The sequence below is a fragment of the Elephantulus edwardii genome, unplaced genomic scaffold (assembly GCF_000299155.1).
Source record: "Elephantulus edwardii isolate Elephantulus edwardi_28Jun2011 unplaced genomic scaffold, EleEdw1.0 scaffold00143, whole genome shotgun sequence".
NCBI lineage: Eukaryota > Metazoa > Chordata > Mammalia > Macroscelidea > Macroscelididae > Elephantulus > Elephantulus edwardii.
The window spans coordinates 3,563,292-3,582,627 of NW_006399893.1; the positions used below are offsets into that span (position 1 = coordinate 3,563,292).

The following is a 19,336-nucleotide window of genomic DNA, read 5'->3' on the forward strand; positions in this document are numbered from 1 at the left end:
AGTTTTGTGTGTGTGTACCGTCAAATCAGATCTGACTGGTACAGGAGGAGATTGCCCCTCCTTCCCCGGCAGAGCATCTGGTGGATTCGAACCGTGCACCTCCGGGATTGTAGTTGCAGCTTCTTGCCACTAGGCCACCAGAGCTCCCCAAACTGACATCATTGCTCCTCAGTATTTTGGAAATGTCACTGACAGTGAACGTAGCCAAACCAATATCTTCTTATCTCATGACAACTGGTACCAAGTTTATCCTATTAATGTGTCATAAAGAGTATTTTATAAAAATAATGTCTCTCAAAAGCATTTTAAAAATGAATTATCATCGACAGTATCTTATTAAATGATTAAATATGTGGGACAAAACGAAAAAACAAACAGTTGAGGCACTAGTAGACAGGATAGGAGATAAAACCATCCCTGGAAAAGAAAGGAATGATTACCTATTTGTGATGTTGGAAATGAGTTCTATGTTCTAGTTTTAGAGGAAATTGTTTTATTATCTCCTGTTGGTGATTATTATTTTGAACAGAGATCCAACAGTGGTGGACAGGGGATTTCCATCCACCCATGGATGACTCACCCTATAGACACTGTGATAAGAACCATGAATGATATCCACATTGTACATCTAAATTCTCAGCAGGAAGACCTGCCTGGCTGTGATTATGACGGATCATTCTGGTCACTGGGAAAGAGATAAGATAGAAATGGGCACTGAGGGCCTAACAAATACCTGGCTTCATCTGTACAGATCTAAATTGCCCAGGTCCATCTTACTGCAAGGAGAACACATTAAGCCCCAAGGCAAGAATAATTGCATTTCAAATCTGAGTTCACAATGTTGAAATTCAAATGTCCATAATTGATGATTTTGTATTAGAAACACATGATTAGGTTAAAAGAGGCAAAATTAGGATTTTCAGCATTTCGCACTTTGGGGCAATTTGGAATCTATTTCTTATTAGCCAACAGCTTTTCTTATAAGCTTTTAATTATTTATGCTTCAAAAAAATGGATTCAATAAAACAAAACTAGACAAACCTAGGAGCCCTGGTGGTGTCATCCATGGGTATTTATGTTGCTAATGCTCAGGTGACACCTCTTTTGCTGTACGAATCCACTAGTGACTCCATAGGAGAAAGCTGGGCAAACTCTTCCTATATAATTTACAGTCTTTGAAAACCTGCTGAGGGTCAGCTATGAGTTGCTATACAAGGGCGGGGGGGGGGAGCCTGTCTACAATTTTATTATCTTCCTATTTTCTAGTAGGAAGTTGTAAAAAAATAAAGCAACTTTGACTCAAGTACATGTGCCCAATGCACCTTTAAGCATAATAATACCCGCTGACTTTCGAAATATCTGGGTTTTTTTTCTCTGGTTGGATGAAAATCATGGAGTTTGTGGTAGCTTTGTGGCCAAGATTAAGTGCCCAGCCCAATGTTTGACCGATGACTTGCTTTCAAAAAGCAAAACCAAAACTCAGCTCATTTTCATGGATTCAGAGCTGACTCCTAGCTGATCCTCCAGGGGGTTCTCAGAGGCTATATATTGCATCAGAGGGGATTGCCCATCTTTCTTTAGCAGAGCAGCTGATCGGTCCAAACCATGAGAAAAATGCCACCTTTGTGTGAGCAGCACAACTTCCTATTGATGACCTCACCAGAGCTCTCTTAATTAGAAGAAGCCCCAGTAGTGCAAGTGCTAAGTGCTGAACTGTTACCTGAAAGGTCAGCACTTTAAATCTACCGCTTCCAAAAAACATATTTGTTGTTGCAGTGGGCCAACACATTTTCTAGAACTGACTCATAGCTGACCCTTCAGTGGATTTCCAGAGACTATAATTTGCATGGGAGGAGACTGCTCATCTTTCTCCCACAGAACAGCTGGTGGGTTTGAACAGCTTGCCCTTGGATTGGTGACATGAGCACTAGGACATCAGAGCTCCCTGTTTAAACAATTACAGCTTTGAAAAGTTGTAAGAGATGTTCACTGTCTTTTAGAGTTATTGTGAGTCAGAATTCACTTAACAGCAATGGAAGAGGGGGGAAGAGAGAGGGGGGGAATGGAGGAAAGGAGCAGGACAGAGGGGAGAAGGGGTAAAAAAAGGAAGTGGGAGGGAGGGGAAGTGAGGGTTATTAGGGAAAGCATAAAAGGTTTCTTGTTGGCAGAGGCAGTTTTAAACAAAATTGTCCGCACATTGAAACATCCGCACAAAGAAACATCCCAGTTTCATTCCCAGGCTTGCCCTAAGCATGTACACACCATGTTAGTCATTCTTACTACCAGTAGTTGGGGGTTTTCATTCTGTCACATGGCCCCACAGCCCTTTTCCTTAGTCTGGCATCTTCTGTTTATAATTTATCTTTCTTTATCCTTCCTTCCCAATCTCCCACTCATGTGCTCTGTGCTTTTCTTGCTGTTCATATCTAACCTTGGAAAGGTTCTCTTAATGCCATTTATGCCAAAATGTTAAAGATTTACATTGGCTTCACATGCTAGTCCTGCCAAGAAGTGTTTCCATTTTAATGAAGGTCAGCATCGTAACCTAAGAGAATAAAACTACAAACCTTAAGTTGGAGGTGGCAGCAGTGAAAAGAAAGATCTTTTTGAGCCCTAACCTTGAGGAGAATGGGAAACCTATACTTGGACCAGGAACCTGTCCTCAGAACAAGCAGGGAAACACTGCATGATTCAAAATCAGGAAGGAGTGCATCAGGGATACATCCTGTCTCCACACTTTTTCAATCTATATTGCAGAACAGATCATTCGAGAAGCAGGGCTTTATGAGGAGGAGTGTGGCATCAGGATTGGAGGAAGACTCATCAACAACCTACGTTATGTAGATGACACAATCTTCCTTGCTCAAACCGAAGAGGACCTGAAGTGCTTGTAGCTAAAGGTCAAGGACTGTAGTCTTCAATACAGATTGAAGCTCAAAATCAAGAAGACAAAGATACTTACCACTGGGCCAATAGGCAGCATGATGATGGAGGGAGAAGAGATTGAGATTGTTAGCAGTTACAGCTTGCTTGTATCCTTAATCCTTTTGGCACCAGCAGTCAGGAAATCAAGAGGAGAAATGCATTAAGTAAATCTGCTGTGAGAGACTTATCCAGAGTACTGAGAAGCAACTATGTCAGTCTAGAGACTAAGCTGTGGCTGATCCAGTCCATGGTCTTTGCAATAACTTGCTATACATCAGAGAGCTGGATAATGACTAAGGAGGATAAAAGAAGAATTGATGCCATTGAGTTGTGGTGCTGGAGAAGAGTCTTGAACATACCTTGGGCCACTAAAAAAAGAAATAGGTCTGTCTTGGAGTGGGTGAAAGCAATTTCTCCTTGGAGGCTAGCTTTTGATGCTCCATCTTACATAATATGGGCATGTGGCTAGGAGGGACCAATCCTTGGAGAAGGACATCATGCTCAGAAAGGTAGAGGGACCGAACAGGAGAGGAAGACCCAGGAAGAGATGGATTGATACAATAACATAACTGGGAAAATGGGGGTGGGTATGTCAGAGTCAGTGAGACTTGCTCAGGATAGGTCAGGCTTCAGAGCTATTGTCCAAAGGGTTGCTATGAGTCACAGGTGACTTGATAGCACATAACAATGACAACAACTTAACTTTACCCTGTGTTTTATGTGCATTGCTTCATTTAACTCTGACAATCAAGAAATTAAGTACTCTTATTATCTTCATTTTTCTCTTAAGGAAAAGGGAGCTTGGAGAGTTAAGCAACTTGCCAAAGGCCACATACACCTAATGAGTAGTGAAGATAGTTCTGGGATTCAAGAGTAACAAAACTTACTACCCTTTCAGAATTTATCTCAAAGTTTTTCTTCACCTGCTATAATATCAAGAGTTTATTGAGTTTATTATTCAAAAAGGTTTTCCTAGCTGTTGATTTTGACTTTGCCTCATAGCTAGGTGGGAACACGCAAGGAGGATGTTTTAGTTTATCCACAAAGTCTCTCTCTTCCTCTACATCTGTAGAAGTAATCATCCGAGAAGCTCAGTATCAGCAGTCAAAAGTAGGTCAAGGAAGACTGTGGGTCAGATCATCAATTAGTCATATGCAAGTTCAAACTGAGGCCAAAGAAAATTCAAGAGAACCAAAAGATGGTCTTGAATCTATTCCATCTGAATTTCAAAATCATTTTAAGAATAGGTTTGAAACATTGAACACTAATGATGGAAGACCAGAGATAGCAAAAGGTAAAAGTATAAAATAAAATAAAAAAGATAGCAAAAGGTCATTTCAAAGACAAAGGAAAAGGAAAAACCAAATATATGTCAGAAGAGCTTTTAGAAATTGCACTGGCATTTCAAGAAGCCAAAACAAAGGGAAACTTATGCCAAAGTAAAAGAGCTGAACAAAAAATTTCAAAGGGCAGCTTGAAAAGATAAAACAAAATATTGTAACGAAATGTGCAAAGAGATGGAGAATACAAAAGGGGAGCATTCACTCAGTATTTCTCAAGTGAAGAGAGCTGAAAACAAATTTAAGCCTCTAGTTGCAATATTGAAAGATGCAATGAGCAATATATTAAATTACCCAGAAAGCTTCAAAAGAAGATGGAGGATGTATGAAGAGTGATTCTACTAAAAAGGAATGACTGACACTCAAAAGTTTCAGAAGATAACATGTGAGCAAGAGTCAGTGGTAATGAAGGAGGAAATAAAAGCTGCATTGAAAGCATTGGCCAAAAAAAAAAAGGACCCAGGAATTGATGGGATACCAGTTGACTTGTTTCAACTAATATATGCAGCTCACCAGTCTGTACCAGGAAATTTGAAGAACAGCTGTCTGGCCAACAGTTTTGAAGAAGTCCACATTTGTTCCCATACTCAAGAAAGGTGGTCCAATTGAATATAGAAACTACTGAACAATATACTTAATACCTAATATCACACGCCAGCAAAATCTTGCTGAAAATTATTTAAAAATGGCAGAACAGTACGTAGATAAGGAAATGCCAGAAGTTCAAGTAGGATTTAGAAGAAAGGATTGAGAAGTAAAGAATACCAGAAAACAAACAAAAACTGCTGGCTAGGTTGCGGAGAAACTGGAACACTTATTCACTGTTGGTGGGCGTGTAAAATGGTACAACCACTATGTAAGGCTGTATGGCACTTTCTCAAAAAGTCGCAAATAGAAATACCATTTGGCCCCGACATTGCTCTGCTGGACATAGACCCTAAAGAAACCATAACTGCCACTGGGGCAGATATATGCATTCCCATGTTTATTGTGGCTTTGTTCACAATAGCAAATAGTTGGAAACAACCTAAGTGCCCAACAACAAATGAATGGTTAGATAAGCTGTGGTATATGCACACAATGGAATACTTTGCTGCATTGAAAAACAAGGCACTCATGAAATATTATTTAAAATGGGTGACCCTGGAGGACATTATGCTGAGTTAAATATCTCATCAAAGAAGGACAAATACTGCATAGTGCCACTGTTGTAGAATGGGACTGACATCAGGGTTGGGAAAAGATTGAGAAAAATTGGATAAATTATGTATCCTGCATTGAAACAGATGAGGAAGAGAACACTTTAAAGACAATATATGATTGGGTATTATGGTTGTGACAAGAGTCCAGAATGAAGGTTGCATAGTGGAGAGTAGGGGGGGAGTGGGGCGGTGAATTGTATACCAGTGAAGGAATTTTTCTTTTACTTTTCAAGTAGAGGAGTGAACTGGGGGAGAGGGGGCGGGAGGCAGGGAGAAAAGTGCAACAATGAATGAATGGAAATCCAAAATCTCTGTAAATGTTCATTAAAATAAAAAAATTTAATAAATAAAAAAGGAGAGAAAAGAAAAAAAATTAAAAAAGAATACCAGAAGAATATCTATGCTTTATTGACTATCCAAAGGCAGTTGACTGTGTGGATCATAACAAGTTATGGCTAACCTTGAGAAGAATAGAAATCTCAGAGCGCTTAATTGTGTTCATGAGAAACTTATACCTAGATTTATTGCTGTTGTTATGTGCCGTCAAGTGACCTGCAACCCATAATGACCTTATGAACAGCAGCTCTGAATGCTACCCTCTACTGAGCCAGTCTCACTAATTCTGACACATCAATCCCCATTGCGCAAATTACTGTATCAATCTATCTCATCCAGGGTCTTCCTCTCCTGTGCTATTTTTCCACCCGTCTGAACATAATGACCTTCTCCAAGGACCGGTTTCTCCTGGATACGTGGCATAAAGTATGTGAGAGGGAGCTTCAAAAGCCTAACCTCAAAGGAGAAACTTGGTGTCACCCTTTCCAAGATAGACCTATTTGTTTTCTTGGCAGTCCATGGTATGTTCAAGACTCAGCTCCAGCACCACAATTCAAAGGTATTAATTTTCCTACTGTCATCACTGCTCATTGTCCAGATCTCTGATGCATAGCAAGTAATTGTGAAGACCATGGCCTGGATTAGGTGCATGGTCTCTAGCCTGACATTTTTGCTTTTCAGTGTTCTGGAGAGGTCCCCAGCAGCAGATTTTCAAATGCAATTAGTCTTCTGATTTCCTGACTACTGATGTCAAGAATGTTGATTATGAAGCTGAGCAAGCTGTAATTGTTAACAACTTCAATCTCTTATGATGCTGCCAACCGGCCCAGTGGTGAGGATCTTTGTCTTTTTTATGTTGATCTTCAAACCATATGGAAGACTACAGTCCTTGACCTTCTGTTGCAAGTGTTTCAGGTCCTCTTTAGTTTCAGCAAGGAAGGTTGTGTCACCTGCATCCTGTAGATTGTTGATGGGTCTTTCTCTAATCCTGATGTCCCATTCCTCCTTATAAAGCCCAGCCTCTTGAATGATCTGTTCTGCATACAGATTGAAAAGATGTAGAGACAGGATGCATCCTTCCCTGATGTACTCCTTTCCGGATTTTGAACCAAACAGTATTTCCCTGCTCTGTTCCAAGACTACCTAGACTAGGAAGAGAGAAAGGGAACATTGCATGGTTTAAAAAAGAAGGGAGTGCATCAGGGTTGTATTCTCTCTCCATGCCTATCCAATCTGTATGCTAAATAAATTATTTAAGACTATGAAAGAGGAGTATGGCAACAGGATTGGAGGAAGACTCATCAATAACCTGTGTTATACAGATGACACAACCTTGCTTGCTGAAAGTGAGGAGAACTTGAAGCACTAGTTGCAGAAGATCAAAGAATACAGCTTTCCATATGCATTGCATCTTAACCTCAAGAAAATACGGATTCTTACCACTGGACCAATAGGCTACATCATGATAGATGGAGAAAAGATTGAAACTGTCAACAACTTCACCTTACTTGGACCCACAATTAAAACCCTTGGTATCAGCAGTCAGGAAATTAGGAGTTGTGTTACACTGGAAAAGTCTTTTTTTTTTCTTTAAAGGGTAAACGTTTATTTGGAGTTAGTTTCTGGTGGGTGCTGGTAAGGCCCATCAAGCAGAGTTCAGGAGCTCCTGGATGGCTCCCTGCTGCTCGGGACTGAGCTGTCCTATGCACTCAGTCCACAGTCCTCCAGAAGTCTGTACTTGACGAATGACATTAGCCAGACGTTTGGCACAAGGATCATCATGTTTAATTGCCTCATGCATTTCTCCGTCTGCAAGTCTGCAATTAGGGACTTCTCCAGTTTGTTAAGGAATTATGAGATCAATTCGAAGACTGAGGTGTATCTGATTCAGACCATGGTCTCTTCAATCACTTGCTTTTCATCTGAGAGTTATGGAATGAATAAGGACTACAGAAGAATAACTGATGCCTTTGAGATGTGGTATTGGAGAAGAACCCTGAACATCCTATGGACTGTCCAAAGAACAAACATGTATGTTAGAGGAGGTGCAGTCAGAATGCTCCTTGGAGGCAAGAGTGATAGAGCTTCGCCTTGCATACTTTGGGCATGTTGCTGGGACAGGCTATTTTTTGGAGAGAGACATGATGCTCAGAAAGACACAGGGTTGGCAAAGGAGAAGAAAACCCTCAACTCAGTGGATTGACAAGGTGACTGCCGCAATGGGCTCTAAGGTATCAGACAGTGCCATTTCAGACAAGCGTCTCATGTCAAATGTTTAGAGAATTCCACAGAGCCTTCATAAGAAAAAGACTGATAATACAGTTACAAAATGGGCAAAAGACATAGAAAGGCTTTTCACAAAGGAAGATATTTGATGGCCAGCAAGAAATGCTCAAAATCACTAGAAACAAGAAAGATGCAAATCAAAACCACAATGAGATACCATCTCACCCCATTAGTAGTGGGAAATTTTAACATGACAGCAAGTAATAAATGTTGGGGAGGATGTGGCAAGTTAGGAACTCTTATCCACTGTTGGTGGGATTTTAAAAGGGTGCAACCTCTCTGGAAGGTAGTATGGCACTTTCTCAAAACACTGAACATAGACATTCTATATCACCCAGCTAGTCCACTCCTTGGAATATACCCCAAGAAAACTAGAACTGAAGCACAAATGGAGATTTTTACACCAATGTTCATAGCAGTGTTATTAACCATTGCAAGAACATGGAAACAGCTCACATCTCCAACTACAATTGAATAGATTGAGAAATTATGCTATATTCCCATGATGAAATACTACATAGCATGCAAGAACAATGATTTTGAAAATCACTTGCTAACTTGGGAGGGACTGGAGAGTGTTATGCTAAGTGAACTAACTCAGTCCCATAAGGATTAACACTATATAAGATCATTATTTTAGAAATAGAAAGATAACTAGGAAAACATGTCTGAGGTTCCAAGGGGGCGAGGGGATGGTAAGAGCAGAGCAGTGAGAATGGGCAGGGGAATAATCATAGTCACACAATTTGATGGGTAGAGGGAGGGGTGGTTAAGGAAAATGGGAAAGATCCAGTATAATATAAAAAAATATTTAAAAAATATAATCAATACCTTTGAATTATGGCATCGACAAAGCCTGCCAAAAGAACAAAAAAAAAAAATCTTTCTTGGAGGAACGGCAATCAGGTTGACCCTTAAGGACAAGGATGGTAAAACCTTGTCTCACATATTGTGAGCATATGGTCTGGAAACGCCCATCCTTCAAATATGCATCATGTTGGGAAAGGTGGAGGTCAGAAGAGAGGAAGGCTCTGAACAAGATAGATTGACATGAGGATAGTAACAAGGGGTTTGAGCATATTCTGATCATGGGAATAGCACAGGATAGGACAACGTGTAGATAAGTTGTTCATCAGGTTGCTATGAGCTGTAGTTAACTCATTGGCATCTAACAACAGCACCACCAACAATAATGGTGTCTATTTTTTCATCATTTTAATATATTTGATATGTATTATCACTTTGTCCAGTGGATATTATTTGTTATGTTCCATTGAGTTGGAACTGACTCATGGTTGACCATCCAGTGGATTTTCCAAGGCAGTAAATTGTACCAGAGAGATTACCCCTCCTTGTGCCATGGAGCAGCTATGGATTTGAACCATGTGCTTTATGTTTGGTAGCATAATTCCTAACCACTAAACCACAAGAGCTCCCTTCTGAGTGATAAATCATAAAATTATAATTGTTAGTGTTTATATCTTTTTGTATCAGTGATATAAAAATAAGGTTGATTAACTCCTATAATCAATGGTATCTTGATTTAATGAAGTATAGTGATAGATAATAAATACTGTATACTGTAATGATATAAAAGAATGAATGAAACATTCATAGCTTTCCTCAGGTTACATAATTCTTATTTAAAACCTCACACCGCATTGAAAGTATTATGGCAGGCAAAAGTTGAGTTTTATTTTTTTAATCTGGGCTTTTATTATAAAAGTAAGACAGATGATAAAACAGCTCAAATTGTTCTTAATAATTTCTTTTCACGATGGCTTCACATGTGTCATATACTTGTTTTCTAGGTGAAATTGACCTTCAAATTATCTCCAAAGTACAGACTCAATATCCAGGAATTCAGATCAACAATGAAGTTGTTGAACCAAGTGCCGAACAAATTGTCAAGTACAAAGGTAGTCTGTAATTTTTAGCCCCAGATCCAGTCCCCAAAAGCTTCTCACTGCAAAATTTCCCCTTTAATCCTTAATAACATAATTTACTGTGGCATGCTTTTTGTAAGTTTATTGGGAGAAAATCTTAACTAATATGTTTTCTTGTCAGATGTAGCTAAACATCTCAAATATGAACAGTAAATAATGAGACTATTTTCTTATTGAGGCTCATCTATTTCCTAAACATTTGTTGTTGTTTTGATTTTTTTAATATGTTTATCCTAAAGGACAAGATATTCCTTTATTCAGGAATATTTCAAGAGTCCCTGCCCTTAAAGAGTTAATGGCTAATGGGTTACACAGAAGTTGATGCATTTCCCCCCCCCCAAAGGATCAAATAGTAAATAATTCAGACTTAACATACCTTGTAGTCTCTGTAACCACTACTCAAATCTATTATGGTAGCACAAAAGCAGCCCATAACAATATGGAAACTAGAGAATAAGGCTGTTTTCCAATACAACTTTATTGATGAAAATCAAAATTTGAATATCATGTATTTTTCTTGGAATATTCTCTTTAATTTTTTTAATCATTTGAAAATGTGAAAGATGTTCTTACCTTCAGGTCCACACAATGTGGGCAGGTGGACCTGTGAATCTCTACGTTAAACCGTCACCTCACCTATTTCGCATCAATGTGCCATTGATAAAAATATCCAGTAGTTTTATCATAAAGATTTTAAAGGCTAAAATCCATCTGATTTAAGCCATGGTCCTTTCAATTACATGCATGTATCTGAAAGTTGGACAATGGGTAAAGATGGTAGACGAAGAATTGTTGCCTTTGAGTTGTAGTGATAGAGTACTGATTATCCCATGGACTGTCAAAAGAAGGAACGAGTCTGAGAAAGAGTCTTGTTGCAATCAAGGTTCTCCTTAGAGGCAAGGATGGTGAAACGTTATTTCACATACTTTAGGCATGTTGGTAGGAGACACCTGTTTTTGGGAAAAGACATCAGCAAAAGAGAGGAAAGGCTCAGCACGGCGGTTCAAGTATATCAGGGATGTGAGGATGGCACAGGATAAGACAGTTCATAGTGATTGTTCACAGGGTTGCTATGAGTCATCATTGACTCAATGGCTCCAAATAACAATGTCTGATGAGAGTCTTCACTGTTATTTCTGATTGGCTCTTTAGCTTCTAATTTCCTTTATTTCTAGAAAAAAAAGATCAGAATGAACTCTGTGGCCCTCCCAGAGTTACAAAAGAAGGGAAAATGTGTTTTGTATCTGTTTTGTGTATAACATTGATTGCATTAAAATTCTAAATGAAAATGGGTTTCACATTTGCAATTAAAATTGATAGTGTGCCACGTCTTCTCTGTATTTTAGAGCTTGTAGCCAAGACATCAAACCTTGAGAACATAAAGTTTGCTTGGCACAAGGAGACATCATCTGAATATCAAAACAGAATGAAGGAGGGAAAAGACCTTAAAAAATGGGACTTTATCCACATGATTCAGGTAAGAGATATTTATTATAATATTCTCTTAGAAAGTGAACTCTTCAGGAATATGTTAGAAGAGGGCCACATATTCTAGCTTACAATAAAGGATTTAAATCTTTGAATATAATTTTATGAGTGAACCATGCCTGTTCAAACTGGGAAGAAAGATTTTGGTAGTACTAATAGTCATTTAGTTAACATTCAAAGAGACAGTTAACTCTATTAAAAATATCTCCATCACTACTGATTTTTTTTTCCAGTATTGGCTTAATTTATTTTTCCAGGATTTCTTCTAGGATAGAAAACTCATGGATAGATGTGAGAACAGTAGAAGGGTATAATATCCCACTACTATTAGCACAATTCTCTAATGACATCAATAGTCCAGAATTCCTCCAGATCCTCTTGCTTTTACCTTTTCTGGATAACCTAACTAGTGTACATGGGGCAGAAGAGACAGGTTATATGACTTCTCAGGTCAATAAGTTTTACTCAGGTCAGCCAATCATTCAATAAGTCCTTATTTTCCTGGTTTACATTGACTGACCAGTTAGTACAATCCTTAGACAGGGAATAATGATTCAGCAGATAGTATAAAGCTACATTTCTAAGGCTTACTGATAGATATTTCTGTATATTGTATGGAATATATAGATTTATATGTTGGCTGTTGTTCAAAGATGTGCATATTTTAGAAATACTACCCAGAGAAATAGAAGAAATGATGCCAGAATGATATTTTCACATAGTTTTAGCTGCCTTAGCTGCTAAAATGTTTTAACCTGTAAAAGATTAACATTGCCCAGAATCCTATGATGCATTTTTCAACTTTCAGATAACTATTTTATAGCTTTTTTTCTCCTTTGATTTCCTACAATCACTTCCCAACCACTCAATCCCAATTTATGATAAAATTTTATATTTTGTATTGAAGATACTCATTCTTCACCCTCCAAATTATCAACATAGCTATAGCTTGATTTGTTGTCTACTCTGATCTTCAGAAAAAGCCTCCACTTGACCAAAGTCAGGCTCTTCACCTAGTCTCTGGATCCCATTACAAAATGTTGCCATTTCAGACATCTGCTTCTTCTATTTCTCTCAAAACATCCGTGTTCACTTTCTTCCTTGTGTCAACTCTCGTCTATGTTCTTATTCTGTTGTTTTCTCTCTCTCTTCTGATTTTTCTGTGCAGTACGTCTGCCTTGTCATTGCTACTGTTATACTCCCATGGCACATTTTCAAATTAGTAATACAATCAGCGATGGAGACTCTCATCATTTTTAAATCATATTGCATGTTTCTGATATGAACACTCTCCTAAATTTTTAGCCAGATTATGTCTTAGGTTAACCATTTTATTGAGGAGCTGCATTATGAAACTATCTGTGGACCCCATAGTGGCAGCATGGAGTGAGATGGTTCTAAATACAGCCTAAGGCAGAGGAACTACAAGCAGGTTATTTATCCTATTGATTAATGTTAAAGGGTCATAACTTAGGCTGTTTTCCATTTATATAATGATGTTTGCTATGTACAGGCTACATATAATACTAAATGCAAGAGAGAGGAAGATGATATATTTGAAGTGTCTGTGGGGATGATTCCAAAGACACAAACCCTGAAGGAGAGTTCCCACTTTCGATTCAGAATTCCAAGTTCTGTTTGTTTTGGTTAAGAATTACTAAAAATGGGCAGGCGAGCCTTAGTACTCAGTAATGAAGTGAGTAACCTCATGTTTTATCCACTCTAGTTTCCTAGAAAGTCTTTCAACAACAAAACCTGCCACATCCCCTATTATTTTTTTTTAAGTGCCTGTGAATGTATGATGAAATGAGTGCAAGGATTTAATTTTAAAGCAACATGGCATGAAATAGGATCTGTTTATACGGTGCTGGTGCCATTTTCTCTCATCAGAACTATAATTCACAAACATGAACCAGGCATAGAATTAGTGCCTCCACATGGAGCGGAGACTAGCATCTCCAACTATAAATGTCCATGTTACTGAAGCCAGAAGGAGTATAACTAGGGTTGTTTGTATCTAGTGGAGCAAATGCCACAGTTTTCTTTTTTTCTAAATATTTTCTTACATCATTATTCTTTTTGTAAGATCTTTCCTTTTTTAAACTGCTTAAGCACTTTGTTGAATGAAAAGTAAGCTTTCAAGTGAGTATTTAGCCCAAGCTAGAGTGATATCAATGTAGAGAGGTTTCTCATTTCTTTTTATCTTGATTCTAGATGCTATATTATGTGAAGGACATCCCAGAGACCCTGAAATTCTTCCATAGTCTCTTAGCTTCTGATGCTTTGATTCTCATTATTCTTGTGTCAGGTAAGTTACTCGTACTCAACCATCGACTTTAAAAACCAAATAATGTTTGTGTGTGTACACATGGGTTCATGGGTTCTAAGACTGGTGTTATATGTCATCTTTAAAGTGACATTCTTGACATCTGATAATTGTCAGTTGATTTTCATAATATTAAGAAAGTTATTTACAGCTACTTCAGTTCAGAATGCTAGTAAAATTACAAGTCTCTGTTTTCTTTCAGGGAAAATATTTTCATCTTCTTGGTGTGTATCTTTTATACATGATTTAGTAGAGATATAATAAACACAATGACATATGACCGTGTCATATTGCTTCCAGTGGCATAGGAGACAAATGTTGTTAGAAAATTAAAGACTGACATTCCTGAATTCTTTCATTCGGTGATTTTTAGTGATTATCTACCAGAATTAGTTTGGTTAGTTCTAGATCTTGAGCCCTATCTACTTCCTAAGCTTATGTCAGACCATGTACTCCAATATGAAATGTAGCAATATCAGGTTGTTTATAAATATGAGAAAGAGTTTCAATAGCAGTAAATGTGGTTGATTCTTGTGGTCCTGGGTTTGGATCTCATGAGAGTTTGGCAAGAGAGAGCTTTACTACAGAACCTCCTCTCCAAGGAAACATTTTTTAAAATATTTTTGTCTCTTTGTCATTTCCCCACTGAACTGATTTCATCTCCTTGTCAAAAATCAGTTGACCATAGGTAGATGATTTCTGGGTTCTCAATTGTATTCCATTGATCTATGTGTCTGTCTTTGTACCAGTACCACGCTGTCTTGACCATCACGGCAGTGTAGTAGGATTTGAAATCAGGGAGTGAGATGCCTCCTACTTTGTTTCTCTTTTTAAGGAGCATTTTGCTTATTTGGGGCCTTTTTCCATTCCAAATGAAATGGAAGAACTTTTTTTCCCCCAAAGCAAAAAGCGATCTGGGTGAGGGGGTGGGGAAGGGACAGGGAGGAAAATATGTAACAGTGAATAATTGGAAACCCAAGTTATTTATAAACTTTCATTAAAATCTCAATTAAAAAAAAGGAAAAAATGTCTCTAGTTGTTTTTTAAAAAATCTCTTATGAGAGAGACCTGGCTTCTCATTTAGAAGGACATATGTGAATTAATCCTTCTTAGTAAGTATTCTCTAAAGAAGGACAGTTAAGGCAAAGCACTTCATGTTGCATCCAAATTACAAAACTCACGCCCTACATGCTATAAAGTGACACTATGTATCTCACATCATCCTCACATTTACTGCTACACACAAGCCCATGGTTGTAGCCACCATGTTAATCCATCCTTGTGAGGGCTCTTATAGTTGCAGGTGCTGATCAGATGATTCAGAACTGACTAGAACCATTTAGTAGAAAATTGAAGTCCCTGGAGTCATAAACAGTTAAGTGCTTGGCTGTTAACCAACAGGTTAGTGGTTTGAGTTCACCCAGAGATTGCTCAGAAAATGTTTTGTAAATCTACTTATAAAAGATCAACCAGGAAAATCCTGTAGAGCAGCTATACTCTGAGGGGAACTATGAATCAGATTCATCTTGATGCCAACTGGTTTACTGATGCAGTTAAATTTGTGAGAACAGTTAGCTACCATCTCATTTTGAAAGAGTCTCACAGTGTATCTGGACCGACTTCTTGACCTGAAAGACCATCTTAAATATGTCATGTAGGTTCTGTCTGGCTGTCTTAGTCACTTATGACCAAATGATAAGCTATTTCTTTAAAGGGAGTGTTTATAAAGAGTATCCCACGATAATTGAAGTAGCAGGCATGTTTTGGGTTTCATAAATGCATTCATTTTAAAAAAATTATATTATAGGATAATGTCATATGCAGTTAGTTTAAACTTTAATTATGCAAAGCAAATATTTTGGCCATGGCACCATCTATTTTAAGTCAAAATATAGTCTGCACCTCCAGAGCCATGTGGGCTGCACAGAATAGCCCTTACATAGATTTGGTTCATAAATCATTATTGATTTCCCACTGTGTGCAGACACTGCTATACTCTGAAAGTTACTAAAGTGACTATTAACTTTTCCTGTGCCTTGAAAAGGCTCCTCTTCCAATGGAAGATTCTAACTTGTAAACAAATACTTTCAGCAATGTGTACACAGAGAGATACACAATTTTTTCAGGGAATTCTTTGATGGAGGAGATTCTGCTTTACATTTCTATTCCCAAATTTTTCTAACATCTCTCCATACAGAAGGCCCTCAGTAAGTGTGTTTTAATGACAATGAATATTTTTTATTTATAAAATCAGAACTACAACTATTTTTTAATAATACAGACAAGAAAGAGACCATGGCTATATGATGAATATGAAATCAGGGAATATAGAAAGTTTTGAGAATTTGCAAATAAAGGGAATAAAAAGCTCGATAATGGAGACACACATGTTCTATATATTTCTCTCTTTCACACACACACACACACACACACACACACACACACACACACACACAAATACCCAGACAAAAACATGCACATGAGCACAAGAAAGCAAAACTAATTAGAAAAAGAAAGGGGTATTGAAATAAGAATGAAATGACAATCTATCTTGGTCCTTCTTAGTCAGAGTTTTTCCTCTGTGTGCCTAAGTAAGTATTCATTACAATCCAGCTCAGTAAATACTCATTTAATGATAAATAGCAGAAAAAATCTTGATTGTAATCACAAGAGAGATTTTATTTGAGAACAAAAGAGAAGAAAATGATGAAGAGAAGATATGGATTTATTTTTCTATTGTTTTGTTTCTAAAGAGTATCCCACAATAAGTGAAATAGCAGGCATGTATTTGTGCAAGCATAGGAGCCACGCAGCAATGAGCAAAGTCACTTATTGAATTGTAACTGATCAGGGTAAAGGAGATTAGTTAGTAGGAAATTGCTGAAGTTTTCTGTACTTCTCTCTCCTTACCTGACTAAGGAAGGAAGCAAATTAGAGTGTGTTATTTTTAATACAGTTGGAAAAACGAGAGTCTGGTTTATATCATGTTGAAAACAAAAAAATCACACCATATGTTGTGCCCACCGAGAGTCATTATGCTAATGCATCAGTCAGAGGGTATTTAATTACTCAGCTCAGAAATGGCAGCAAGTCGCAGAACACTGACACTAGCAAATTTTCTGCAATTAGTGTTTGGTTCTTTATACTCTGCCAGCTTTTTAAAAAAACAAAACAAAATAATGCTTCTTCTTAGTCATTGAAATGTTTATTTTCTTATAGTGTCTTATTTATAGACAACTCTTATTTGGAAAGATAACCTCCTATTATTGGAGTAATTTTTTTTTTAAATGCACATTCACACTCTTAATTAAAATGAGGTTTTACTATCTTGTTTCTTCTGAAATCTTAGGCCATTCATTATTTAGACTTATTATTTTTCAGTTGCTTCCTTGGATAGCTTCTTGTGTTAAGTTAAATCAGAGGATTTCACCCTAATTCACAGATGTGTGACTCGCTCATAATTGTATACAGAACTGTGTGGATATGCGCTACATGTGTTCTTGCCTGGGAGAAGTAAGCACTTTTTATCAGATCACAAAAGAGATTTGGGAAGGAAAAGACCAAGCCTTGAAGTCATCACTTTTCAGCATGGAAGAACTTTAAAAAATACAATCTCTCTCTTGTTTTGCTTTGCTCAAGCCCACCTTAGTTTTCTCACATTTAAAGGGTATTTACTCTGTGCCTGCCATGGTTCTAAGTGCCTTTATGACTATTTACTAAGCTAATCCTTACAGCAAGTCTCCAAGTGTATCCTCTACACAATCTTGTTTACACATGATAAAACCAGGGCCCACAATTGGTAAAGCCAATAATAGGGAAAGCCACGCTCCACACACAGACTACCTATCTTCAGAGACCATACTCCTAATTATCTCATTGTACTGATCCTGTGTATTAACCCAGGATTACATACATGCTTTAGATGATTGATAAGCAGATACTTATTTGTTTTGATTAGTTATCCTTATAGATTTGTGATCAGCAGGCTTGCATTTATATCATTTCAAGATTACAACCAATGGACATGAATTAGCAAATGAATTCCATATAGTATTGAGGAACACTTATCATACAACAACTGCTATGTGTTTTGTGGTTGGCATTGTGAAACAGCACAGGTGAATTATCTCCCTTAGTGTTCCTAGTTGCCTTTGAGGTAAGCATGGATCTTCCCTTATTTGTTGTGGTAGTTAGGTGCCATCAAGCCATCTCATGGTGATCCCATGTAACAGAGTCAGACTGCCCAGTGGGGTTTTCCAGCCAATGGCTAGGTCCAAATGGCAAGCTTTCATTTATCATTGCACCACCAAGGCTCCTTACTCCCATTTGATGGATGCTGTGTTGTTGAGTACCAATGAGTCAGAACTGACCTGTAACTGACCCTGTAGTCAGCATTCAGAGAGAGTGAATTGCCGATTGTCCATCTTTCTTCCATTGAGCAACAGATAGATTCAGACTGCATGCTTTTAGGTTGGTAGGGCATCTCCTTACCTCTAGGCCATCAGAGTTCCTGATATTCTGAGGTATTAAATTGCAGGAAAGCTACAAAATATCAGAAACAAGTGTTCAGTCCATTTCTGCCTGCCTCAAATGCTTTCCTTAGCCACTATGTTCTGTTTTCAATGAAATGCAACAGAGATTACTAAAGCATCTTTACTGTCATGTAAAGTTAGACACATGTTTTTAGGAATCAACCTAAATTATTGAAGTTATTGAGAGTGAAGACAGCATCTTGTTAGTGGTGCACAGGCATAAGAGTGACTCCCTTCAAACACATTGACTTGAGGAAATTATCAATGTGTTTCTTATGCTCTTTTGTTTTTCGTTTTTACTTATGTTCCTCTTCTTTCAACTCCAGACTAATACAAACAACTGTTTTCTTCCCATTACCACTTGTGTTGTTAGATTTTGTTGAGTATGACTCATAGCGACCTTCCAAACAATAGATCTGAACCCTCCCCTCTCCTGTGCCATCCTCATCATCTCTTCAAGAGATATACTTGAACCATTGCCTTCCTCTGACATACTTGACCACTTGAGTGTCCAATAAGTACAATTCCAAGACCTGATGTTTGATGATCCCTTCAAAGCTGTTCAATGTCCATTCTTTCTCTCATTGCCAACAATACTATCTTCTCAGGGGCCCAAACAAAAAAATGTGGGATCATCTTTAACTTGTTTTCTTTCTCTTATTCCATATATCCAAACTATTGACAAATTCAACTGGATATAGAAGTATAATATGCATGCACACCCATGTTTGTTGTGGCTTTGTTCACAGTAGCAAGGAGTTGGAAACAACCTAAGTGCCCATCAACAAACGAATGGATAGAGAAGCTGTGGTATATTCACACAATAGAATACTATGCTGCATTGAAAAACAAGGAACTCATGCAATTATTAAAAATGGATGACTCTGGAGGACATTATGCTGAGTGAAGTATCTCAGTCACAAAAGGACAAATACTACATGGTGTCACTGTTGTA

General features: G+C 37.8%; 1 protein-coding gene across 1 annotated transcript in view; it reads left to right on the top strand.

Moving 5' to 3' along the window:
• LOC102876503 (histamine N-methyltransferase-like) overlaps positions 1 to 19,336 on the top strand; it is a 60,556-nt gene that overhangs the window by 38,151 nt on the left and 3,069 nt on the right. Inside the window, exons 3-5 of the mRNA XM_006894446.1 lie at positions 9,901 to 10,008; positions 11,382 to 11,512; positions 13,738 to 13,831. Coding sequence (XP_006894508.1) covers positions 9,901 to 10,008; positions 11,382 to 11,512; positions 13,738 to 13,831 — 333 coding nt within the window. The remainder of the gene's footprint in view (positions 1 to 9,900; positions 10,009 to 11,381; positions 11,513 to 13,737; positions 13,832 to 19,336) is intronic.